This window comes from Ochotona curzoniae, unplaced genomic scaffold (genome assembly GCF_017591425.1).
Source record: "Ochotona curzoniae isolate NIBS_2020 unplaced genomic scaffold, NIBS_Ocur_1.0 contig_1274, whole genome shotgun sequence".
Classification (NCBI taxonomy): domain Eukaryota; kingdom Metazoa; phylum Chordata; class Mammalia; order Lagomorpha; family Ochotonidae; genus Ochotona; species Ochotona curzoniae.
Window position 1 is genome coordinate 20,001,109 of NW_024465023.1, and position 27,638 is coordinate 20,028,746.

The following is a 27,638-nucleotide window of genomic DNA, read 5'->3' on the forward strand; positions in this document are numbered from 1 at the left end:
TGCCTTACATGCACTGGGGTCCCATATGGGCACTGGTTTGAGTACTGGCTTCTCCCTTCCCATCCACTTCCCTGCTTATGGCCTAAAAAAGCCATGAAGGGTAGCCTAAAGCCTTGGGATCCTGCACCCGCATGGCAGGTCCAGAGGAGGCTCCTGGCTAAAGGTCGGCTCAGGTCCGGCCATTGCAGCCACTCAGAGAGAGAACCTGCAGATGGAAGATTTTTCTCTCTGTACATCTGCCAATAATAATAAATAAATCATGAAAAAAAGATATTTAAATAATTAAATTTGCAGAGACAGAGTTAAGGAGTGAATATTTCATTATGCTACCCGTCTTAATAATCAACAATCTAATACTAAGGTGATCATTCATCTCAAATAAAGAAAAGTTACTTTTAAACATATTGATTCATTGTTGATTGACAAAAATATCAGTTTTCTGAATGAATTAACTTATTAGAGAAATAAAACATTGATATTCTTCATTCAGCATGTAATTGAACATTTAGCATGTCCTCAAAAACAACCCAAATGCTTTAACAGAGTAGAGATTTCAGGGCTTGTGCAGTGGCGTGGAATGCCAATCTTTCACCCTGTGGAGTTGGCATCCAATGAGGACACCAGTTTGAGTCCCTGCTGCTCTGCCTATGATCCAGCTCTCTGTGTATGGCTAGGGGAAGCAGTGAAAGATGGCCCAAATCCTTGCCACCCTGCAACCTTGTGAAAGACACTGAAGAAGCTCCCAGCTCCCACCTTTCGTATCAGCTCAGCTCTGGCCAGTTTGGCCCTTCAAAGAGTGAACCGGTGTGTGAAAGATTTCTCTGGCACTCCTCTTTCTATAAAATCTGCCTTTCACGTAAGTATAAATAAATCTTAAGAAATAGTAGAGATTCCTAGTTAGCAGTAATATATTGTATCCTTGAAAATTACTGACAGTAGATGTTTAATGTTCTCAAAGGAAAGTTGTCACAAGAGGGAATTCATATGCTAATTAGCTCAGCTTATTCATTCCACAATCTGAGTATTTTAAAGCATGCTGCAACTTACAAACATATGCAGTGTTTATCTGTCAATCAAAAGTCAACAAAAAAATTGCAGGCACTATGATCATGGACTTGAAATGCTAAAATTGAGGTGATTATTGGTGATATAACAGAGGGCATATCTAAATAAAATTTTCATGTTGATAAAATCCTAAATAGTCATAATATACTGGAAAACACAGAAACAGATGATTATGTAGGAATTTTTAAAAGATACTGTGAGGTCGAAGACAGATTCACTATAAATACCTCCACAATCCCTCTACCACCTCTAGTCTTTCTGGGAAGAAATTCATGAGGAAAGTAGAGAACTCAAGAGGGGATGGTAATAGAGGAAGTTCACTAAAAACAAAATCGCTTTCTCAAATGGACCACAGCAGAGCACACACACACAAAGGCCTTCAATCACAGCGATGAAGGAAATCACTGTGCATATAATTTTCCATTCTGAGGTAGAATTTCAAATATTAGAGCAAAGAACGGATGAACGGATGTAAACAAATGCATGTTGCAGCATTACTTGTGAGTAGAGTGATGTGATTGTGTTCAAAATGCAAAACGCATGCTTGAGTTTGAAAAGCTTTAATTGTCAAGCTGAGGGACCGCTAGTCTTCATCTTCCGACCAACGAGGGTAATGGCCGTTAGTGGTTGTTGACTGTACAGCTGTTTCTCCTGACGGATAATGCATTCAGTTACTTCTAGCATAGACACCATTGAGGGAGTGATCTCATATATTATTTCCTCACATACATGATTGATGCAGGCAGGCCAAATAAGGGTTGTGTCTCCCTGGTAGATGGACCAGAGACTCTAGAAGAGCATGGGTAGTTTCAACTTTCTCTCCATGAATTTCAAAAGCACCTAAATACATGTGGCAGGGAGAGACTGCTTCTTCGGAATGAAGATTTGCTTTGCACATCTGATAGCTCAATCTGATAGCCTTGTAGGGGCTGAATTATGACAGATAGAGACTAGAAGTGTACAAGATTGGCCCCACCACCCCACCAAACACCCCAGGTGAGAAGGTGTTGAGCTGAGTTCCTTCTCTAAGTGTGTAAAAGGCCAGGCTGGATGTGGGTGACATCATAGTGCAGGATAAAATAAAGCTCTGAAGTGAATGGCATATGAGCTAATGAGAAGCTGTGAGAAAGAGATACTGTGAAAAGCATGGGCTCTGGTCTACAAAAGAGGAAATGGGCTTACAAAGGTTATCCCCTACAGCTGAGCTCCAGGAGCTTCTAATTTATAAAAGCAGATCATTAAACCAAGGACTTCTTGCCCTTAACTTATTTGTTTTACTGTGCTATGCCAGACTTCTGTTTTAAATCAGTAAATCTGAGGTGAAAGCAGGTTGAGAATGGGAACAAAATGTTAACACAGCAACTTTCTGATTTCCTGACTACTACTGGACATTGTAATCCTTCAGGATGGTAGCTGTGATGTTTCTACTACTGAAAACTAGACATTTATTTCCAAATCACAAATACAAAAGCTTGCTTTGGGTACCAGGACTCTATTACTAATACTAAATGATAATGTCTGATATGGGACTTGGGTATGCATGTTGAAACAAAATCTCTAACCAATTAATCTAGCTATGTGCTTAAGACACTTGTGGGTAACAGAGAAAGACAATACTCCATAAAATGTTTAGTGCCCTAAGTAAAATTAAAATGATTTTGTAGCGCTTTTCACCTCCTACTCTTAGAGACAACAAAATCCAGATTTGGAAGTCAGTCGGTATGACAAGTGTATTCACATTCACCCTTTGTTTTTACCTCTATGACTTGCTTCAAATTTCACCATGTTTTTGTTCATCAGTTGGTTATGATGAACTTCACTCTTTCAATCTTATAGAGGAGATTTCTTTTCCAAAAATCAATAGGTGCCTGCTGATTTTGTTTATTCTAATATGAAGGCACATAAAATGAATGTGGCCAAAAAAGGTTAAAACGTAAGTCTGTTTTTCAAAAGACTAGATTGTCAATTGAAGCAGAAAATTATATTCAGTGCATTGGATTTATGCATTGTTTTAGTCTTCTCCAACCAATTTAGAAATGCACTTTCTTATAAAATTGAGATTATTGCAAAGCCTGTGCTAAGAAACTAAAATAATGTGCCAATGCTAAGGCCATATCTTCAAAGTTTGGAGGAGCACACTGCAATCAAATATAAGTTCATGAAAGAACCCTATATTAATTTTCCAACATTTCAATAACTTAATTGCTATGTTTTATTTAATATTATCTTAATTTTTACTTTACCTGTGAAAACGTTTCATCCATATTCATTGCTTGAAATTAAGAAGATATTATTCTAAAGTCAATATTGAATCTGCTAATGAAAATGGTTAAGTTAATTAACTAAATGGCAACCCTCACTGAACTTATTCTAAGCTATTTCCCCTCATGATGGGTTTTCTTGAACAAATGATGCATAAAAATTAAACTTGTGTTACTCTCTATTGTTCTGTATTGGCCTCTAAATTGTTACTTTGCATGTTACAACCTGTTGCATGATGAGCAATTATGACAATGTAATGGCAGCAGGTAAAAGATAAAACATTGAGGGGTTATTTAAACCAAACTTCCTTGTGAGGCTACATTTTAAAATGTCATTCTACAAGAAATCCAGTTTATTTTAAACTTAAGATCATAATCAAAACTAATGTTTTGATATCTGATAGTGGTTTTAATGTATAGATATAAACATGTCTTGATTTTGTCATTTTTTTGTTTTTATATCCCTGAGACGGAATCAAGTCTTCAAAATAAAAGAAAAAAAAATACCCAGCTTAGCAGTACCTATGCCAAAGTGCGTATAGCTGCTTACAAAGAAAGTCATTTTCTGTATTCAGCTATAATATGTAAGCCAAATTTATCTGATATTGATAGAATTTGATATTGAATTTTAATATTTAAAATATCCTACTTTGGACATCTTAAAGACAACAATACAATAGTAAAATTATAAAATTAAATATGAGGATGAGCATTTACAAAAATAAAAGGGGTGAAGGCAAAAAAATGTTTATAGCAAGCTGACAAATTTCACAAATGTGACACAATTGAGAAAATAATAATCTTTTAAAAATTTTTTTGATGATATGCTCAGACATTTTCCCTTCCACCCTCCCCATATCTGCTTCCATCCTTTGTTTTCCCATATGTCATTACAATAGTATTGTCCTTCAGCAACAGTCATAAATCCATCATTCTGCTAGTTAAGTGTACCATTTCATTTAAGGTATAGACAGTGGTAGAGAGTCCAGCATCTGATTGTTAAGATATATTGAACAGTTTCAATATATCTCCTTTTATTTGGGAGTAGAGATGCATACTGCAGTGTTTCTTTACTTCTCATTTATCACACTGGAATATACACTACTGTAAAATACTTTCCTTCTTTCAGGCTTCATTTTCTTGTAGCATCTCTTCCTGTAAGAGAATCAAAAAGTAATTTAGTTTTTCCTCTAGGATGGGTAAGTTAAATCTGACGTTATTTTTGATGGTTTCAAAAAATGTTTTTCACATTCACAAGAAATTTTGGGTGACATGAGGATTATTAGAATTAGTGTCAAATGTAGGACAAATCTGTAAAGTTTCTTTCACATATAAGTTGCTACGTTTGAAATCATTTCAATGCATCTTGCATAGTAACCAGTAAAGATTTTCCGTCTGGTCATGAAGACCTATGCTTTGATGGCACACACAAATACTATTTGATAAAGAGGAAGCTTGCAAATAAACCACGGGCTATTTAGGTACCTTTTGAAAGAAACGAAGAATCAAGTCTCAGTTTCATGCACTCTAAGCTTAGGACAACAGCAAGAAACTGTAAGCAGAAACGTTTATCCCTCAGAAGTAGTACAAAAGAATAAATTAGTCAAATAGGAAAGGGAGAGAACCAAGAAAAGGTACACCCAGCTTGGGAGAGCTCCCCTGAGCTAAGCAAACAGAGGAGTTGGCAATTGACAAGGAAGTCACCATCACAAGCCGGCCATAAGCAAGCCGGGCAGCAAGGATCCACTGCAGAGACCACGTGGGCTCTGTTCTCGCTCCTGCTGCGGTTTGCCTTTCTCGTACTGACTCCCTTTCACTCCGATCTTCTAAAGTTCTGTTTCTTTAATAATCTATTTTAAGATGTTTACTCCTATGAAATAAATTCCAAAGTCCATCTGATGGTGCACAACATTCTGTAAACTTCCCCATCTGTCAGTGTGTTTTTCCACATTCTAGCCATAACTAGTCTCTGAGGAATGTGCAAATAAAAATATGGAACACTTGGATATTTTAGCCTAAGTGTGTCCCCAATCCTGCCCCCCCATGATATAAAAAATGTGTTCATTGTTATGAAACTTCATTTTAACTGTATATTCTGGCTTTTGCTTGTCATTCCCAGAGTTAAGCAAATCTTTCCTCTTCACCATTCCCAAGGTCAAGCCAGCATCCCACCTTTCCGTGGGCTCCATGGATGACTTTGGCTCACTTAACATTGATGAGCAAAATGGATGACTCCTGCATGAAGTCATCCATCCCTTCCGTCACCTGTATCTCCATTCTCCCTTCAGGAGACATAGGCTGTCTAGATTTTGTGCTTTCAAAATGCTTGTGTAGTCTTCATTGCTATTCAGCACTTTAATTATGTGCTTAACTGTTTGTTCTTCCAGAATAGGTACTCACTGAAGAAAGGGATGATTTACCTAGAGCATTGTCTATCACATGCACAGCCATAAATAATGTTTCTTTCAACAGCTAATTAACCAGTTCAGTATGTTTTACATGACTGAAACCAATGTCAAAACTTAAAAAAAAAATCAGTGTGCACCTGCAGAAAATAGATTATAGATTAAGTGCAATTTGGAATTCTGAGTGTTTTTGGCAAAAATGATGAAAAGGAATATAGCCTTGAATTTACAGTTTCTACAGATCTTAGAGAAAATGTCACAGTATCTGCTCTTTAAAGAGACTCATCATGGGCAGGTGGCATTCAGCCAGTCTAGACATGCATATTGTTAGGAGAGAACCTGGATATAATTTCCAACTCTCCTAACTTCCTGCCAGTACAGACTGGCAGAGTCAGCAGGATTCAATCGAAGGACTGAGTTAGTGCCACCCACGTGAGAGGCCTGGATTGAGTTGCCAGCTCCCTGCACTTCAGCTCTGGACTGACCCCAAATGCTCATTATGGGTGTTTGGAAAGTGAGCCAGTGGGTAGGAGTTCACCCTGTCTCTCTTCGTCTGTCTAGTTCTCTGTCTGCCTCCTAAACAAGTGTACAAACATAATGTCTCCATCGAATGTCCAAGAGAGACTTTCTAACGGACAGGTATGTGGTTTTTAGGAGGCTCCTCTTCGCACCAAGCCTCTAAGAAATGAGCTGGTAGGAGCAGGTTCTGTGTTTGCCTTTGAAAGGGAAGTGTCTTTTAGTGTAGTTCACGTACATTGTCAAACTGTTTCACAAGTGCTATGAGGTCCTTTCCGAACTGGAGATCCTCTGCAAGGGATGTCTCCCAAGGCCTGAGAACGGTTGCAGGCCAGCTGTCTCTAGGAAACCAGAGGGCTAGCATGTTATCAGGTCATCAGGAATGTGACTGAAAACTTCTCCAGAACCAAGGAGATGAGTTCCACCAGCAAAGCCCTCGGGCTACACAAAATTATTAGCCATTTGGTGTTTGTCAATGCTCTAGTTCCATTATACGGGCTGTCTTAGAAAATACCAGCTTTGGAGGAAAAGTGTTGAAATCTTCAAACTCCATGGCAGTTGATTGTGTTAAGCCTGTGTCTGAAATTGCTTTGTTAGGCTCTATTATAGTGCTTATTATCTTGCTGTGAAGAAAATTAAGCTTACATCTGCTTAGGGTGACAAGGTTTGCCGTTGTCATGGGATTTTTCACATATTAGGCCCGTGTCACAGGCTCCTAATAAATCCTCTGAGAACATTCTTTGTGTTCACAGGCTTCCAGGTGGCAGGAAGGTAGTCTTTGTTGCTTATGAACTCAGTGATATCCTCAGAGCTGTGTATATTGCTCGGCTCTCTGCTGGGGAAACAGTAATTTCTTGACCATTCCAGCTTTAAGGAACCTCGGCGCTAGTCTCCTGCAATCTCTGTGTTTTGCAGTTGAATGAAATAGAGCTTCAAATATACCAGTCACCCTTCACACCCCATATTATACTAATAGTGGCAAAAATGGTATTGGAATGCACATCAGCTCATATCCAGGCCCCTATTACCCTCCCACGCTGTGTTGATACAATCCCCCGACTCTTAATTCTTTTCCCCAATCTCCACCCACCCATGGGTGCTACCAAAAGGCTCCTTCAGCTAGAGGATGAACCCCAGGATACTGCCATACCTCCCTCCTTTCCTTTTCTCTTAGAACATGGTAGCACTATCCATGTGCAGCTCTTCCTGTGTTCACGTACCTTGTCCCTCAATGTAAAAATTAATGGCACATAATAGGGTTTTGTGGTAAAAGCAGCCTGGAGGCCAAAAAAGTTGAACAAACATTGATCTTGAAGTCAAACTGTTGAGTTCTGGCATCCTGCACAATGTGGCTGCAGCATAGTCCTCTGACACATTACTAAGCCCAAATCAACATGGTGGCCAGAGATTGAAGAAATGGATTCCACGGGCATCAGAATTGTTCTAGGGCTGGCACTGTGGCATGGCAGCTAAAGCCACTACTGAGGTATCAACATCCCTTGTAGGCATGGATTCAAGTTCTGGTTACTCCACTTCCAATTGAGATGGCAAAGTATTTGTGCCATCCTCACTCTGCTTTCCCAGGAACATTAGCAGTGATGCGAATCCCAGTGATGTGAGACAGCTAGGACTCAAACTGGCACCCTTATGAAGTGCTGGCATTGTTGGTAGTGGCTATACCACAATGCCACAACTCTTGCTCCTGTTGTGCTTCTTTGTGCATCATTCTGAAGCACACAAATTCTTGGAAAGCTAAGGAAAGGATATTTAAGTTAAATGTAAGTATAGACTCTTGCTAAGCATATGCCAGTCTGAACATTAAGCTTCCAGATATCAGCTGACTGTAATTGGAAGCTTCAGCTACCCCAGCTGAAACTATCATCTGCGCATATCAGTGGGACTACCATATCCACAGGCCCCTCATCCATAAACTCAACCAAAAACAGACTATTCCAAAGCATCTCTCAACATGTACAGGCTTTCATCTTGTCCTTATTTCCTAGACAACACACTATAACAGGTACATGTGTGGAATTTACATTCTATTAAACATTATAAACTATTCTAAAATGAGTGTATGATGAGGGCCTGGTATGGTATCCTAGGGCTAAAGTCCTCGCCTTGCATGTGCCGGAATCCCATATGGGCGCTGGTTCTAATCCCAGTGGCCCTGCTTCCCATCCAGCTCCCAGATTGTGACCTGAGAAAGCAGTCAAGAATGGCCCAAAGCCTTGGAACCCTGCACCCGCATGGGAGACCTGGAAGAGGCTCCAGGCTCTGGGTTCTTGGCTTTGGACCAGCTCAGCTGCAGCTGTTGCAGTCATTTAGAGAGTAAATCAGTGGACGGAAGATCTTCCTCTCTGTATATCAGACTTTCCAATAAAATTTTTTAAAAAATCTTTAAAGTGATAGTTTAAGGATCAATGTGCATACGGTTTGTGGAAGTGTTTTGTCGTGTATGTCAGCATCATCAGCATCTGGGGTGTTTTATCAAAGAGGTTTCTGAAACTAATGTGGTCCTGACTATAGGTACCCTCAATAACTCAGAAGCCATGGAAAGTTTACAAAAGTGCCACTGGAGGGCGCACTTTTCAATTGTACATTTTCCAAGTCAAAAGCCTGCCTGAAGGATGGGAGCGAACGAATAGTGCATTTCAAAATGTCTCCTCCCTCTCCTTCTCTCCGCCTCCATTTACTGAACTCTGGCATCACCCTCACTAGCACACACCTTAAAGCAGCTCTGGTAGGCAGGAAAAGATGAACAAGAGATGGAACCAAAACTCTGATCACCTAGAGCCTGTATCTTGAACTCTTTCTGTAAAGTTGCAAAGTATAAATGTTTTAGGCTTGGCATGCTGTGAAATCTATGCTGTAACAACTGAAGTCTGCTATTACAGCATGAAAGCAGCCACAAAAAGTAACAAATTATAAATGAGGGGACACAGATATTTTCTAGCAACACTTTGTGGACACATATTTAAAATTCATAGAATATTCATGGCACCTCTTATTTTTTTTTTCTCAGAATGAACATGTGCAAGTTATTCTGATTTCTCAAACTGTACCAAAATGGGCAGTGCCTGGATTTGACCCACATGCCGTAGTTTGTGGCCCACTGCTCTTTGAGCCTCATTTCAATGACCCAATAGCAACAATTCTGGCAGAAAAATCATTCTGGCTTTTGACTTCTACCCTGACGTTCTTTTGTTATTATAGTTATTATTATTATTATTATTACTATTATTCCTAAAGAAATTAATTTTGTTTTCTAGGTGTCTGAGATCTTTTCTGTGCTCTTCCGTTTTTCTGATAGCAGAGAGACCTAGCCACCACTAGATTCTAATTCCTTTCCTTGTATTGTCTGCACACCCAGGGAAGCTTCAATTGATTTGGTGTATAGCAATGCTACCTTCTCCCGTTGTTGGACTCAGAACTAGTACACATCCTCCCTAACCATTACTGTTTCCTGGAGCAGCTTCTCATCCTATTACTCCTTCATGTGTCAGTAAGATGAAAACTCCCAAGGATATTGATTTTCACTGTCAGGCATGTTTCATTTATGAGTAATATAATACATATTCACTACATGATATAAATAACAATAACGTGTCAATTTGCTACAGTATGGAATAATACACAGAGAAAATATAGATGGATTACACACATTATGCCATTTGTTACAAAAATATTTTTTTTAATCTTGATAGTTTTACACATCACAATAAAATTATTCCATACAGGTGCAGGCAAAGATATAGGACTTTCTTCCAGTGTGGTGATTTTCTTTCTTTTAGGAAATGAGTTTTACAAAACAAGCCTTCTAGCCAGAAACTGTTGAGATTAAAAACAGCAATTCATGTTCATGTCATTCCAAACTGTCAAATTGGTGTATGTGTTTGTATAACACTGAATTAATTATTTTCTGAAATGTTGTGTTATGGTTTTAAAGAATCATGTAGCTTAGCAAGTCTATTCACTGTATCACTACTGAAGTATGACTTATAGTAATATCCAAGATAACTTTTTTCAATAATGACTGTTGGATAGCTATGCTATTTTATATATATGTATATATATGTATATACGTATATATATATACATATATATATGAAGCAACTCTTCATTTTTAAGTTCAATTGTAAGGAAAGTTGATTTTAGCAGTTCAAGGAGTGACCTACGAAATATCAGTCATGATTTCATCTTGACTCTTAATTTTGGAATAAAACTGCATATTGTAACTTAGATTTCCTTGCTTTAAAAAAGTATTACATGAGAGATAAAAGACGAGGGGATGGAGAGATAGAAGGAAGGAGAGAAGGAGAGAGAGGGAGAAGGATAGCACCCATCTTCTGGATCACTCCCTATGTATGGGGAAAAGTGCAGGAGCTGGTCCAGGGCAAGGCTGGAACCTCTAAACTTTATCAAGGTGTCCCACATGGGTGGCAGGAAGTCCTCACTATTCTTCCAGGCTCAGTGGTAGCAGAAAGCTGGAGTCAGGAGCTGCAGTGAGTTAAGGCATCCCAAAGGGGGTCCTCATTGCCAGGCCAAAAGCCCACCTCCATTCTCTTTGAATTGTGTTCAGAGGAACCAAATGAACAAACCAAGCCAACAGAAAATTAAAAGCAGCATTTGCTAAGAATCCACAGCACCTTTGTTTAGTAAGCCAGGCTGTTGTTTAGCTTATTTAGTTAAAATACAATCAAGGGTTTCTAATGGGAGACGGTGAGAACACAAGTGCCTCTAGCACAGACTGTCTTTGTAGAACCAGGCTCTGAGAATGAGTATGGTTGAGTGGGCAGGGAGGTGAAAAACACTGGGTCAGTTTGCAGTAGCACATTCTCTGGTCCAGGTATGTGTTACATACGCTTTTTAACTTTTTGTGAGTTATATTGTCCTCCAGGTTTAAGCATTGGGTGACCAAAATCACATTAGGTAGTAAAGAGTGTGTGGGTAGGTCGATAGTTAGGTGGGTTTATACAGTGGTGAAATCCATTTTCAAAGATAAATGGGAGCTATTGAAAATTGGCAAATCAAAGTCAGCAATTCACATCCTTTGTCTGATGCCTCCGAAGCTCTCATCAGGCATTTTACATAATGTTAGGATAGATTGGAATCAAGGAAACCGGTCAAATAACATTTTCCATGTGCTATGTGTATTATTAAGGATTCTTTTACCATAGCGTGAGTTACTTATACTGCAAACTAAAAATTCATGAACAAGAACACCACTTGTGAACGCTAAGCTTTATTGAAAAGCCAATATGAGTTTAGCGATGTAGTGAGAGCAGCATTCTCCAAGGACTGCAAACCGATTTATTGTACGTCAAAATTTACTGACTTTGAAATCTTGCTAAAAATGTCCATTTACCACATCCTGCATTCTGTATTTGCAGAAAATGATATCAAAAATCAGGTGTCGTAATGAAGTGATTATGCAGTAAACTTACTCTATGTTAGAATTTGATGGTGGACACTTCACTATTGCATTCATTTAAAACCAGAAGCAATGGGGCCCGGCGCAGTGGCGCAAGTGGTTAAGGTCCTCGCCTTGCACGCCCGGGATCCCATATGGGTGCCGGTTCTAATCCCGGCAGCCCCGCTTCCCTTCCAGCTCCCTGCCTGTGGCCCGGGAAAGCAGCAGAGGACGGCCCAAAGCTTTGGGACCCTGCACCTGCGTGGGAGACCCAGAAGAGGCTCCTGGCTTCGGATCGGCATAGCATCGGCCGTTGTGCTCACTTGGGGAGTGAATCATTGGACGGAAGATCTTCCTCTCTGTCTCTCCTCTCTGTATATCCGCCTTTCCAATGAAAAAATAATAAAAATAAATCTTAAAAAAAAAACCAGAAGCAATGCAGGAAATATTCCCATCGACCCATAAACATTGTAAATAGAATCTACATGCTTCTGCCAATGAAATCTGCTTGATTTTGAAGAAAAACCTCAACCACTATGCCATTTCTGAGTGAGTGTCTTAAAATAATTTGCAATTGATCGCTTTAGATGTGTAATTGTATCTACACTTACAATTTTTAAATATTTGGTGGCACATAACCACAATGTATTTTCAATTTTCTACTCATAATTCTCTTATTAAATTTTCAGAGGGGGAAAAATAAATGACCTTCTAGTGAGGATTATTTGTAAAAAATTAATAGAGCACTGTGCCTAGTAATCTATCTCTCAAAAGTCCAGATATCTAATGCGGTTTTAATTTATTGAAGGTTAAAAATATGTGACTCCAAATGAGACCTCCAAATATTTCATACCATTTGCATTTCATCCAAAAGAAAAAAATGACATACATGAATTATGTAAGTGACGTTACTGAATTTAGGCAGTTATGGTTTTTTGTTTTGTTCTTTGGGGTTTTTTTGTTGCTGCTAGCAATGCAGCAAATGAATCTTTGTTTAGGATGCATTGAGTGTGCACTGTAATTTAACTTTTTCGAAGGTGCAGGGATGTTAGCATTGAAATGTTATCATTAGGTTAAGTATAACCTCAATCAGGAACCAGCACTATGGAGTAACTGCCTGTGCTGACAGCATCCTTTTTGGATGCCAGCTCAAGTCCAAACGTCCCTGCTCCCAATGCATCTCCCTGCTAATGTGCCTGGGAAAGTAACAGAGAATGACCCAAATGCTTGGTTGCCTGGACCACTTGAGAGACCCAGAAGAACCTCCTGGCTTTGGCCTGGCTCAGCCCCAGCCATTGTGGCCATTTGAGGCATGAACCAGTGGATGGAAGAAAGATCTCTCCCTTTATCCCTGACTTTCAAATAAATAAAATATTTTTTCCCCCTAAGGGAGAACTGAATTTGCATGTGTTACATAGGACAGTGATGAGGAAAATCATTATTAGGTAAATATTGATGGATTTATTGAAAGTTGATAAATGCTGCTACCAATTTTATCTCTAGCTCCAGAATCCAAAAACCCAGGGTAACTGACAGAAAACGTGCCATGAGTTGAGCCTTAGGCATGTATTCCTTAGTCTTGCTACTGATTAACTGCATAACTACTTCATTACCACACCTGGATTGTGTGAAGGCAGCTAAAGACCTCGAACTGATCAGATTTGACCCTCTCATGCTCCCAGGTTCCACCAAGGAACTCTCACCAATCTAGTTGCCGGGGAAGATGTGCTCTGACTGCTAGTGAACTAGGAGCCTCACACATAGACTAAAACAAGCACTTGAAGTAGAAATGTCATAGATGAGAACTTAAGTACTTTCAAAATAATGCTTTTAATCCCCCACTTTAACCTCTCTGTTCTTTTTGGTAAATGACTGGCTTCTGTGACTGTGCTTGCAATAATGCTAGACTGTGTAAGAGAAGATGCTATACATGGAAATTGTGTGTGTGTATGAGTGTACACGTGAGTACATGTGCAAGGTCATGGGAAAAGGCAGGGTAAAACGACATAAAGCTGGAAGACCATAGTAAAAATAAGGAAAAACTAATAATTGGAAGGGTCTAATGACATAGCCGAGATAATAAATGCCACTGAGTTTATTACAGAGAATTGTCATTTCCATTCAGAGATTTTGCAACCTGACTGATTCTATCCCAGAAATAAGTCGGAGGCAGACTCTTCGAAACCCTAAGTCCTTATTCACCTGCCAGCGGACTGTCTGATACGACTGCGCGTGGAAGGGGGGAGCAACCCTGACATGCCACTGTTAAAGGACTTTTAGACTCACGCTAGTATGAAAAACTATCCAATCAACTAAACTAGTATTGGTGCAGGCATGAAAGGTTATCCAATGAGCTATGCTAATCTTGGTGAGGAAGGGGGAACTAATAGAAATCCTCAAAGTTAGGCATTCTTTGCTACAGGAGTTACTGTTGGAGGATTATCATATGCATGGGAACTTCCAAGCTCTGAACTGGCCCTTTAGCTGGTAAAGGTGGGGGAAACATAGCCAAGGCCTGTGTTTTGGCCTGAGCTATCAGGCAAAGCTTTGTAGCTGAGTGCTTATCTGAGGGTAAGGGAAAGAGCCACCACCTGGAACCCAACTGCCGGGCACCATTAGGATAAACAGTAAGATTGCTAATTATGTCACTGTGTCTTTGTAATCTCTCTTGTTCTGGTGGAGGCCTATGTCTTTTTATTATTATTATTATTAACTACATTGCATTATGTGACACAGTTTCACAGGCTCTGGGACTCCCCCCACTCCTCCGCAAACCCTTCCCCTCCATGGTGGATCCTCCACCTTTTTGCAGTATTATAGTTCAAGTTCAGTTGAGATTCTTTCATTGCAAGCATATACCAAGCATAGACTCCAGCATCTTATTATCCAGCTAAATCCAACGGTTTTTTGGGGAGACCATGAGAGGCCTGTATCTTTAAGGTTAAGAAAATCCTTGGATGGTACAGAGCAGCAGTAAGTCTCCAAGTTTTACCAGAGGTTGCTGTCCAGGTCGTCCCGGCCGGTAACTAAAGGCTCTGAACTTTAACGTCTCGTGTGTCTGATACGGTCTCTGATTGACCTTGTAACATTTCTTGAGGCCAATTCATCTAAGCATTGTGTACTTCAAACTCTCCAAAGGGTACGTGTTTATACGGACTAAGAGCTACATCCTGTTTGGTAGCAAGGAACTGAAACAAACAAGCTAATGGTTCCTTCAGGATCTGTATACAGCAGCCAGTTTGGAGCAGTTAGTTTACTGTGTGATCTGTTAGACGAAGAAAAGTAAGATCCCATCCAGAAATGGGATATTTTCTTGCGATGAACACCCTCACCATTGCAAGGGACTTTTCGAGAACCTGAGGTCATGTCAAGGATGAAGTTATGGACACTTCAGAGCATCATAGGTGGTCCAGCTTGACTGTTGCCTTTTTCTGTTGTCCTGCCTGCCATAGAGATATCAGACAATCTTCTCTCGGAGCTGTCACCTTCACTATCCGAATCACTAGGGACTGGGAAAAGTTCATGTGTTACACTTAGGGAAAGTGGTATTTTGTTGAGGGAAAAGAAGATAAATTAACGGCAGACAAAATGATAGAAGAATAGAAACAAAGGGAGTTAAAGGGCTTAATAAAGACACATTTTGACAAAAATGAAAAGTTTTCTTATCAGAAAGACGTGAAGACTGGTATATAGGGTCAGATTGTTAAAGATACTTAAATTTTTTTTTTGTATTTTTCATGATACAGTTTCATAGGCACAGGGACTTTCCCTTCCACTCTTCCCACTCTTCCCACTCTTCCCCCAACTATTTTCCCCCTGTATTATAACAATAGTGTAGTCTCTCAGCAGCAGTCACAGTTCATCATTCTGCTATTTAAGTGTATCTGACATTGTAGTTATAGACAATGGTAGAAAGTCCAGCATCCTATTCTCAAGAAAGTTTCATTGAGAATCCATCCTTTATTCAGAAGTAGAGATGCATAGGACAATGCATATTCATTTCTTGGTGTGCTAGTCTCCATTGTACAGTTCTTATAGATGAATATATATTTATACATGTTTACCTCTGTTTATTGTGTATTTTTGCTTGAAGGCTTTCTTATATCAGAGAGAACATAGGATATTTGTCCTTTGGACCTTTGCAGATTGGCTTATTTCACTAAATATAATGATCTCTAGCTGGGACGATTTTGTGGAAAACGTAGAATTTCATTCTTTTTAATATCTGTGTAGGAGTCCATGAAGTAGATGCACAATAGATTTTTTTTGCCCATACTGCTGGCATAGATATGGGGAGAAAGGGTTAGCTACTTTTAATAAAGACAGGCTAAAGGATTCGAAAGCATTTGTGCATCAGTAATACTGTTTGAAGCAAGAGAATAAAGCAACGCCCACCAGAATAACAAAATCATGGCTAATAAATAAGTGCACATGTTTCCATCATTAAAAAATATCTATCTATGTGTGTAGATTTTAAAAATTATTTCATTGATAAGAAAAACTGTATATTGTATAGAGAGTATGATCATTTGAAATATATATATATAATTATGGAATAGCTAAATCAGTAAATCTATTTACTCTCATGCATTAACATTTGCATACTTACCAATTTTTAGATGATAAAATTTATTTTGTGGTCTAAACACTAAGTAAATTTGATATCAGAAATTTTTAGATAGATTTTTTAGATAAATTTTTAGATAAATTTTTAAATACCTTATATTAATAGTATTGTGACTGCATGCATAATAATATTTTAGAAATGATTCCTCTTGTTTTTCTGAAATGTTCTGTCCTTAGACTAGCATCTTTCTAATATTCCAAACTTCTAGCCTAGGATGGCAACTGTTTACTTTGTTTTTCTGAGTTTTTTTTTACAATCCCACATACAAGTAAGGATAGATGGTACTGTTTTTTTTTTCTACTTTGAGTTAAAGTAATACTGTCCAGGCTGATTCATGCACTATCAAGTGACAAGAATTCTCTCATTTTTGTGATTGAGTAACAACATTCCATTGTGTATGTGAACCTCATTTTCATTATTATTTAATGGACTTTTCAATTTAAGTTGATTACTATAGTTAACACTATTAACACGAATGTGCACTTGTGTCTTTGCAATACTGATTTTATGTCCTGTGGATATACACCCAGTTAGTGAAGTTGCTGGTTCATATGGTCATTCTATGTTTGACTTCTTAGGTACTTCCATACATTTTTGTGTGTGTGTGTGATAGTTGGACTGATTTTCATTCATACCAACACTGTTCTCGGGCTTATCTTTCTCTATACCCTTGCCAAGAGTTTTTACCTTTTATCTTTTTGGTGTAGCTAATCTAACATGTCATTGTGCTTTCGACTTAGTTTGAACATGAGATTTCATATGCCTGTTGGTTATTTGTGTGTCCTTTGAGAAAATTCTCTTCAAGTCCTTTGTTTTATGTGTGGATATTAATATTTAAAATATGCATAGGAAAATCAGTGCCATAACTTGTATATGGTATTCATTTTTAAATAATTAATTTAACATGGGTATTGGCCCTGGAATACTTTTCATTGCATTCATGCCCATGAATTCATTTACATTACAGTTTGTGAATATGATCAGTTTCATTTGGGGAAATTTTGTTTTAGTTTTACACTGGTGAAGTGACAGAATTGAGGATTTGTCATATGGCTGCATGTATATCTCTGATACTTGCTTGAGAAACTTTAAAGAAGTAGGATTTTGTGTTTGAAAGGATTGGGCACATTAAGGTTTTAATACAGCTGTGTGCATTGTTCATAAGATAAATATAGCACATTTATGCAAGAGTGTACACATCATAACAACAAAAGCTGATTATCCTCAGAAAATTTTTATATCCACACTGTGACTACTCAGATAATAAATTGTACTTATCCGGTAATGTCCCTCATGTTTGTTCCTTCTTATTAATCTATCCTCTGCCCCACTCTATCCCAAATATATGCATACTCTTCTGACTTCTGTCACCTATCTTCAGTATGGCTCTTTGAACTTGATGTCCTTGGGAATTATCCAGTATACGCCCTTCTCTTTGACTTCTGTTCAACTATTTTGTGAGATTATTCAGTGCCATTGCATGTCACATGTCTGCTGATTTTCTCTCTGTTCTCTACAGAATTCCATTGTGTGAATATGCCATGGTGTATCCATTTCTTGCACATCGTGAGGTGTACGTGTATTCTAGTATTTTTGCTTTAGCCAAGTTGACAGATACGAACTTGGTATCTAATAGTGCTGTAATTTGTAATCCTCTAATAATTAGTTCCATTTTTGTATGCTAATATAAAATCCTTGTGCTTATCTTTTGCACATTGAAAAACTTCATCATCTCTCTTAGGAATTCCGAGGTGAAGTTTAGGGTTAGGGTTAAGAATCTGTTGGATGCAAGTCCTTTATTGAATATATACATTGAGAATGTCTTCTTCTACCCTAGGCCTTATTTTTCCCTTTATAATGTTTCTTGATGAGTGAAGTTCAACCAATCAATACTCTATTTTACATTTATTAGAGCTTCTTATGTCTTGTTTAAGAAATAATTACTTGCCCTAAAATCACTAAGATTTTTTTTTATATTTTCTTTTGGAAATTTCTTTGTTTTGCCTTTTACTTTGAGATCTGCCAACACTCTGGAACTGATCAAGTGTGTGTAGGGGGAACATCAAGTTAGAATCAAGATTACTTTTTAAAGGAATATTCAATTATCATGATTCTATTTATTAAAATGATTACCCTCTCTCTACTTTATAAATGCATTATCATTGTCATAAATTAGGTAATTGTTTACAGACTGTTCTCATAAACATAATTAAAGCAAATATAGATCTCTGTTTGCAAACACACTTTAACATTTCTATCCATCAAGATCATCTTGATATCCTTTGCCAGTTGAACTTCCATGTAAATCTTAGAACTGGCCTGGCAATTTCTATTAAATACCAACTGCTCCAATTTAAAGTTGGGGTGTATTGAATTTATATATGATTATTTCAAGGGTTATGCTCTCAAAAGTCTATTTATAAAATACATAAAAGTTGTTCCCTTTATGTAAATAGATAAAGGGGCCAGCATTGTGCCTGCTTAGTTATGCCTGTGTTCCATGTGCCAGCATCTTACATGGACGCGGGTTCATATCCTGGCTATTCTACTTCAGAACCAGCTCCCTGCTTATGACCTAGGAAAGTAGTGAAGGAAGGCCCAAGTTCTTGGGATGGTCCAAACCCTTGGGCTCCTGCATCCATGTGGAAGATCCCAAAGAAGCTCTAGGTTCCTGGCTTTGGTCTAGCCCAACTCTGCTGAAGCCATTTAGGGAGTAGATTAATGGATGAAAGATTGCTTTCTCTGTTTCCTTCGCTCTTTCTTACAAGTAAGATCAATCAACAAAGATTAAAAATGAAAATATTAATTTATCCTAAAGCAGAGTTACAAATGTGGAGATACAGAGATTTTTCATCTGCTGGTTCACTCCCTAAATGACTGCAAGGGCCAGAGCTAAGCCAGGCCAAAGCCAGGAGACAAGAGCTTAATAAGGGTCGCCCATCTGAGTGCAGAGGTCCTGGCTGTTTTCCACTGCTTTCCCAGACACAGCAGTAGGAATGTGGATGGCAAGAGTGGAGAGGCTGGGACTGGAACTTGTGTCTATATTTGATACCAGCTCAGCAGCAGGCAGCTTAATCCACTATGCCACAATATTGGTCCTTGAGTCAACATATGGTTTGTTATATTCATGTTTTCCATGAACTTTTAAAAGAAACATTGTATTTGTGAATTTTAAAAATATTTTTTACCCAAGTAAATGTCATATAATTTCATTTTCCAGGAACTTTTGAAGCACTTGTATATTCCAACTATTACATACAAGAATCTGTATTTCTCCTCATCCTTGGCTGTATCATGCTTTTATTTTTTTATTCCGTTTTTACCATTGCAATAATGTGGTTCTGATTTTCTTTTCTTCCATTAGTACAGAGATTAGATTTCTCTTCATGTACCTAAAATCCTTTTGTGTTTTCTACCAACTGTCTTGATCTTTCTTCCAATTTTATTTTGCATTGCCTGTATTTCTGTTATTAATTTATAGCAAATTCATTTTCTATGTTAGAAAAATTATTCTGTTTTCTGAGATGTGAGCCACAACTTTGTTTTTGCAATTTGTTGATTTACTCTTGACAGTTCCTAATTTTTTCCTTTGTCATGAAAAAGTTTATTATTCTTAAGGTCCAGTTTATTATTTTTGGTCTGCTAATTTGGCTGTTTAACTTAGAGATGCAATTTACATTTTATGTGGTTCATTACTCTGGGCATATCCTGCCTGTATCATTGAAAAAAATTCCAGCATTCCATCTAGTAGTTATTATTGAAGGCCTATCATGTAGAAAAATGCAGCACCAAGCTCAGTGAGGAAGGTTAACAGAAATAAAATTTAAATAGGTGAAAATGTAGTCTCATTATAAGCCATGGTGTCATTATTCCATCCATTGCACCGTTTTCTGTCGGGATTTGTTTTATGTCTACAACCAGGGATGTAAAGTTTGGGAGGATTAGAAGGAAACCAACAACCTCAGTTAAATGCTGTGCAGATTGCTGTGCTTACATAGCATGCCTAAATGAAATGAAAACTATTTCATGATCAGATAAAAAGGAGTTCATAGCTCAATTTTAGATATTTTAGGGAAATATGAGGGCTATTATCTCCAGGAGCTTCATAATCTAGAGGCTCTTAGATGCTGTTATCCAAAGCTGAAAAAAATGCTTTCTACATGTACTTGTGGGTACGAAATGGTACAATAAAAACAAAATGTTTAGTTACCTCCTTTTAAAGTGCTAGGGGAAAAAAAAACAAGTTTAGGATGTTATAAAATTATGTACTGTAGAGATAGAATTGCAATTGTGCTATTACCTATGTCTCTCTCTCTCTGCTCCTTTTCCCCACCCCACACACATCAAAGTTCAATACTAAAGAGATAGTTAAGAGTTCTAATTCACAAAACACATGTAGGTTTAATTCATTGAATGTTACTTTTCTGTGGGGATACATGTGAGGCAAACAGATACAGCACCATGGTGCATCATTCATGGCCATTTATTCTATGCTACTACAGCACTGTGTTTGTTTCCCCATCCACTCATGCAAGTATGAAGTCCGTGCAGAGAGAACTTCAGGCAATAGCCATTTTCTTTAGTTCCCATTCATCTTTTACACCATTCACGTTACAAAGGTGTGAAGCCTGTATTCCTACCCACAGTTCCCCCAGTTGAGATACAGATCCACAGGATAAAGGCAGGTCTGGGTCAGTTGGACTTAACAGTGCAGACTAGGATGTCATGTAGCAGGGGTTTTACGCTCCGGGTGCTAATGTGCATTCAGGATTGTGCAACAGTCTGTTCTTGATTTAGACTACTTACCTACTGATTGTCCTTATTGTTTCCTTTCCTCATTTTCTGACTTTTATGATTAAATTGAGCACATCTCAATGTTTTACTATTATGAAATCCAGTAGCCTAACTCCAAACACTACAATGTTTAGTACCATATTACACTGTTCTTCCAACTATTTAATATGTCCCAACTTGTCATCAACCATGTACAAAACTGGGATGATAATAATTGTAGCATCCTTGTATGGATTAAAGATGACAATAAATATGAAACTTGGAAGCATGATGCTTGCTAAATATTGAGCCCATAGTAAAAGATAACTTTTAGGAAAGAGCGTTAGCCTGGAGTTTAAGATGTCCACATCCCATACCAGGGTGTGTGGTTCAAAGCTCAGCTCCAGCACCTGCCTGCCACTTCATGCAAGTGTTGATCCTGATGGTATCTGTGATCACCCAGGAAATAGAATTCCCACAATACGTGTAGGAGACCTGGATTGCATTCTTTGTCCCTGGCTTTGGCCCTGGTCCAGTGTGACTGTTGCAAGCATTGTCAGAGTAAACCAAGAGAGAAAAGATGGATCTCTCTGCCTCAAAATTTTTTTAAATCTGTAATTGCTCTGTTATATTCTACTCTAATCCAGATGTTCTTTTTTTTTTTTCTTTTCCTCCCAATCATCTTCTGTTTTACTTGGTTACACTATGGCTTGTAAACTATAGCTTACAAAAATGCTTGGCTCACCAAATTTCCTTCTACAGAAAAGGAAGATTTTCTTGTACAAGTTTCCTTAACATAAAAGAAAGCTGGAAGCAAGTACAGTGAAAGAAATTATTGCTATACAAACAAAAATTATGCTTTGGTTTCCTTTTAATTTCATGATGCTGCATGAGTATAAAGCATTCATTTGAAATGTACAGGTTTTGTGTTACATATGTGATACTAATGCTGAGTAACTTGGCTTATTCAGTTTTATAACCACAAAGGAAGTGTGTCTGACATATAATATAAAACACAGCACTATTTTTAATACGTCAGTGGAAAAGTGAAGAGTATACTTACTTTATCACTTGGAGCTGGGTATGCATTTGCATAAGTGTATTTTTGAATTTCACAAGATATGTTTTTAAATTTTTTATTTTTATTGGAAAGGCAAATTTATAGAGAGAAAGATCTTCTAGCCACTGGTTCAATCCCCAAATGCCTGCAATGGCTGGAGCTGAGCCATTAGGAAGCCAGGAGCCTCTTCCATGTCTCCCTAGTGTGTGCAGGATCCCAAGGCTTTGGCCCATCCTCTACTGCTTTCCCAGGCCACAAGTAAGGAGCTGGATGGGAAGTGAAGATCCAGGACACAAAATGGTAACCACGTGGGCTGCCAGTGCTTACAGTGGAGAATTAGCTTATTGAGCCACTGTGCCCCCAACCCTGACCAGCTTTGGTACTAATGTCTTTAAAGTCAACAATTATCAGATGGTTTTAATGGATGATTTCCAACATTTATTAAAACTGAATTGTAATGCACAGCACACATCATTAATATCATACTCTGAAAATGCTAAAATCAGTATATTTGTAAAACATTTAAAGATAAATAACTTGTTTTCCCTTTTTTTGTATCACCAAGTAATATGTCTTTTAAAATTCTCTTTTACATTTTAATGTTTTCTTTTAATGTTTCCTTTCCAGGTTTCTAGAGTTTTGCCTGAGAAGCAAAGGGAGATTGAGGCTCACGTGAAAGACCTTGGACAGCTGGAAGAGCAATTAAAGCAGCTGCTTCTGTGGCTGGTGCCGATCAGGAATCAATTGGAAATTTGTAACCAATCAAGTCAAGTAGGAACATTTGATATCAAGGTCAGGACCTTTTGCTTTAAAAGTTGTTTTCTAAAAGAATGGGTATATCACTAAAATAAGTTTTTCAATTATTATCATTAAAGAAAAAAAACTGCTCATTAATGCATGGTAAGATAGACCATATCTAGGGCCACTAAGAGGCAATCGGTGTTGGGAAGGGGTTAGCTCATATCCAAATACATCATGGGAATTTCTAGCCAAAGATCAGTGCAGGGGCCAGTGGATGCAAAAATTAAGTGGAAACATCAAAGGTAAGGGCTGTCTGGCTAAGCCAAGCTAACAGGATTTCTTACTCGAGACAAATTGGGGTAATTAGATATCACCTGGCTTGTGATAGAGTATGAATACCCTGATCAAATTGCAGGGCAATCAGAGGTGAAAGGTGGGGAGTTAAAACTTTATTAAAATAGGATTTTATAATGGCAGGAGGAGATTCAGGAACCTGGTTTTAGCTTGGTTGGGTAAGTAATCATTGTGAGCATCATCTTTCTCTTTATAGTGGTAACAATTATGACATTTTGACTAGTTTTCTGGTTTTTTTTTTCTTCCAGAATTTACTAGAACTAATATCTTCATTAAATTTAAATCCTGAGAGTGTGTATGTCTTCCAATTTCCATACCTGTTTTAATTGTACTTAATGAATAGGAGCAAGACTTCTGTGGATAGCACATATTAAGAAGAAAACTGTGTGCATTTTACGCATTCTTTTCACCAAAATGAATGGTAGTTTTTGCATTTGTGATTTATAGACAGAAAGATAGTGGTCCTGTGTACTGGCTCACTTCCTTAAGACCTGCAGTGCCCAGCCAGGATGTTGACGCCAATCTGGGTGTCTAACATGAGTGATGAGGAACTAATTACTTGAGTCTTTAGTGCTGCTTCCCGGGATCCACACTAACAGGAAACTGGAGAAAACAGCTAGAGTCACTCAAAGCCAACATAATCCCATGGGGAGATGCAGACGTCTCAGCCCGAGTCTTCACCGCTAGGCCAAATGCCCTTCTTTAGCTTTTCCCTGGACGTTTTGAAGTGTCCTAATATTTGGCCATTGCTTATTTAAAATTTTCTGGCAGATTAGTTGCCTTGAAAATAATGCCCAGGCTCTTTAGATATCGTTATAAAGTGCTCTTCCCCTGAAGTTAACTTTCCTATCCTCTTACTCTATCAATAACTTCCCTTATTTACTAGCCATACCAAACAATGAGGGATCCTCACACCCCTACCATTCCATGGCACTTGTCCATAATTTTATCTCTTCTTTAAATGCATTCTTCCAGTTTAGTTTAGTATTAACAGTTTAGAGGAACTGAATATTTCAGTACTCAGTAAACAGTCACGACAAGGCAATACTGTTATTTGGTCCGATACAAACTAGCCTGACCCCGTCTTCAGTGATCTTGGATCTTGTATTCTTTCAAAGTGCTCAATTTGTGGGCTCGGCACTGTAGCCTATTCTTCTGTGTATCTTCTTGTTCATCACCAGAGTGCAGATTTGAAGAATATTCTTTTAGTCCTTTTCTTCTGCTTGTAATTGTTCCCAAGACAATGCTGAATATGCTTATACCTATTGAATTTCTCCAAATAATCCTCACACTTTTGCAATCAGGAAATGGTGATCTGTGTAAATAACATAATAACTAGTGGTTGATGTATTTGTCTAACTTTGATTTCTCATCAGAGTATTATAAGTGAATTATTAAGATTACACAAAGGTCCTATGCTTTAAGGCATGGGTTTTTTTTTGTATTTGTAGTCTGTTGTCACTCTGCCTAAAGAAATTAAACTTTTTTCAAGTAAACAAAACTGGAAAAATGCATTTTGCTATGCTTAGCTTTAAACTTCTGCAAACCACAGCTAAATTTTTAGGTGGTTTGGAAGATACATGCGTTTATTTTAGCATTGAGGAAGAAACCTCCTTTACATATACTAGGGAACAGATGTTGGGAGCTGTGGTAAACTTGTCATTTGGAATGCCTGGGATTCATGTGGCCGTGCCTGAGTTGGAATTCTAGCTCTTCTCCTGATGCCAGTTTTTGGCCAGTTGTGTCCTTCCAGGAAGCAGATAATTGCTGAATTATTTGAGTCCCTGCCACCACTGCACCATCAGGGCAGATCCAGGTGGAGTTCCTCACTGCTATCTGTCACCTGGTCCAAGCTTCATTGTTGTGGGCATTTGAGAGTGACCCAGCAGATAGATGCTCTCTCTCATTATTTATATTTCCCTGCCTCCAAGTAAATACAACCAATTAAATAAAAGTTTTTTTTGTAATCACACACACACACACACACACACACACACACACGCACAGCCCCTTTGTATGAGTTAATGCAAAGAAAGTAGATGTACAAGTAGTTAGGTCTCTGATAGCATTTCCTAAATCTAAATAAACTCGATCTGTCATGATGGCCATGGCTACTCTGAAACCAAGGGCCAGTGGATTTGGCATCTGGTTCATTTCCTTTCTCTTATCAAACACTAAACACCTGGTAAAGCATGCCATAGTCTCTGTGAGCCTCAGTTTTGCCTGCTTGGCACTTTATGCTCCTGGATACAATTCAGCTAGCTGTGTAATAAAAGCAAAATATTTAAAAAAGAAAGCCTAAAGGGCTCTGTTCTAATACATTGTTTATGCTGAAATGAAAATTGACTGCACTTCGCTTGGGTTTATGCAATTTACTCCTGAAATATTCCTGTTCAGGAAATCCTGCAAATAGCAATATTCATCTTGAAAGTCACCTCACAGAAGCCTTAGCAAGCTGAGAAACATAATCAATGAGATCATGATGTAGAGGGTGAAAATGAGGCGTAATCACAGCCCCTTCCTATCAGTCAGCTCACTACAAGGCATGCCTTTGAATTTTGATTTTCAAATATACTCTCAATTTCGACATAAACAATGTTGATTTCAGATCTCACAAATGATAATTGAATGCTAAGATCCAGGGACCAGTTTAGAATGTCTATAAAGGATCTTATGTTTTTAATCTTTAATGAGTACTTTCACTAATGAGCTAGAGGTATACTATTTATCTGACACAAAACTGCTAACTACTACTTTCCAAACTTTTTATTATAATATGATGAGTTATGGTGGGATGCATACTTTATTTTAAAGTTTACTTTTATAATGATGACAGGGAGAGAATTTTGCTTCTTTTTCAATTATATTTACTTTTAGTTTTTGCTTTGTTTTGTTTTTTTAAAGGAGTGACCTACAGAAAAACAGACTGGCTTACTCCCCAAATGGCTGCAACAACCACAGCTAAAACCAAAATCCCAGAGCTCAGTCTGGGTCTCTTATGTAGGTCACAGGGACCTAATTCCTTTGATCAGTCACCTGCTACTTCCAAATGTGCATATTAGCACAATGCCAGAAGCAGCACCAGGCACTCTGATACTGGATGCGGGTGTCCCAAGTACTATTTAATTGTTGTACTTAATGACCACAAGTTATGTTTTCTTTTTACTTGAAAGATAGAGCAGAAGAGGTAGAGAAGGTTTCTATCCACTGCCTCACTCCCTGAATGTCCACAATTGCTGATTTAAGCCAGACTAGGAACTCAGATCATGTCTCCTGTATTAGTGACAGGAACCCAAATTCTCCAAGCATCTGCATCAGCAGAAAGCTGGAATTAGTATCCAGGGCTGGGCATTTAAAAAATAAAGGCATTCTGACATGGGATTAAAGCTGATATAAACAATAGACTAAAAGACTGGTCTGTTTTGGAAATATGTTTTTCTATATTTCCTCAATAATGAGTTTTATTCTGTGAGTTACAACTAAGCACAATGTGTTGTACTGCTAGCTCTAGTTTAACATGTAAGACACACAAATACCTATAATTTCAATCCCACACTGAATAGTATCAAAGAACACAATTGTTGTGAGTGACTGTTAAAGTCATGAACACCAAAAGCCTTTTCTTTGTGTGTGTTCATTGTTGTCAAGAAACTGTACAACTCGGGAAAGAAAAATCTCCTGCATGACTTCTGTAATAGAGTAGGGAGATTGAATTCACTTCTGCTGAAACATAAAGAAGGAAGTATTCCTAAATTCTGAGATGAGTTAGTGGAAAAGCACTGAATGATGTTAGAGAAGATGTTAGCTGATATGTTTAAGCCATCTGTGTTGGCCGTGAGCATATCAAAGTTAGATACTTACCTTCCTATGAGCCTGGCAGACACTATCTTCCTTAAGGATTGTATTTCAAAGATATGACTTTCAAGTCCTTGAGAAAGATATTCCTGGGGTTCTAAAATTGGCAAGAACTAGGAAAAGATTTATATCTCATAGAGGCAGAGAAATAATTTCAAATAGAAAGTTTTCTGGAGTAAATGATCTAAGAAAAAAAGGATTAACATTTGGAAAAAATCTCAACTTTAGTTAATCTGAGATCATGTTAAGGCCATCTTTGTCAATCCCTTAATATGTTGTTCCGAATAAACCAGGTTTCCTATTGCACAGTTTAGGAATGCTAGTTCATGGATTTCAGCTTTCCCTTGTTAAAGGACTGTTTGAACTAAGTTTCAGATTTGATAATAGAGGATGTTTGTTGGGTAGGCTTCAAATTCAATCCCCAAGTCTGAAAGGGAGCACAATTCCTAGATGTTGGTCAGGAGTCATCCTTAAATGGTAGGCTGAGGCTGGCAAGGACATTCTGATGGATTTCATGATTTTCTGTGTAAGTACTTTCAGCAAAGACACAGACATCAGGAAGGCTTCA

General features: G+C 38.1%; 1 protein-coding gene across 1 annotated transcript in view; it reads left to right on the forward strand.

Moving 5' to 3' along the window:
- DMD (dystrophin) overlaps window positions 1-27,638 on the forward strand; it is a 1,921,612-nt gene that overhangs the window by 1,225,826 nt on the left and 668,148 nt on the right. The window contains exon 48 of the mRNA XM_041000021.1: window positions 22,748-22,912. Within this exon, the coding sequence (XP_040855955.1) occupies window positions 22,748-22,912 (165 nt within the window). The remainder of the gene's footprint in view (window positions 1-22,747; window positions 22,913-27,638) is intronic.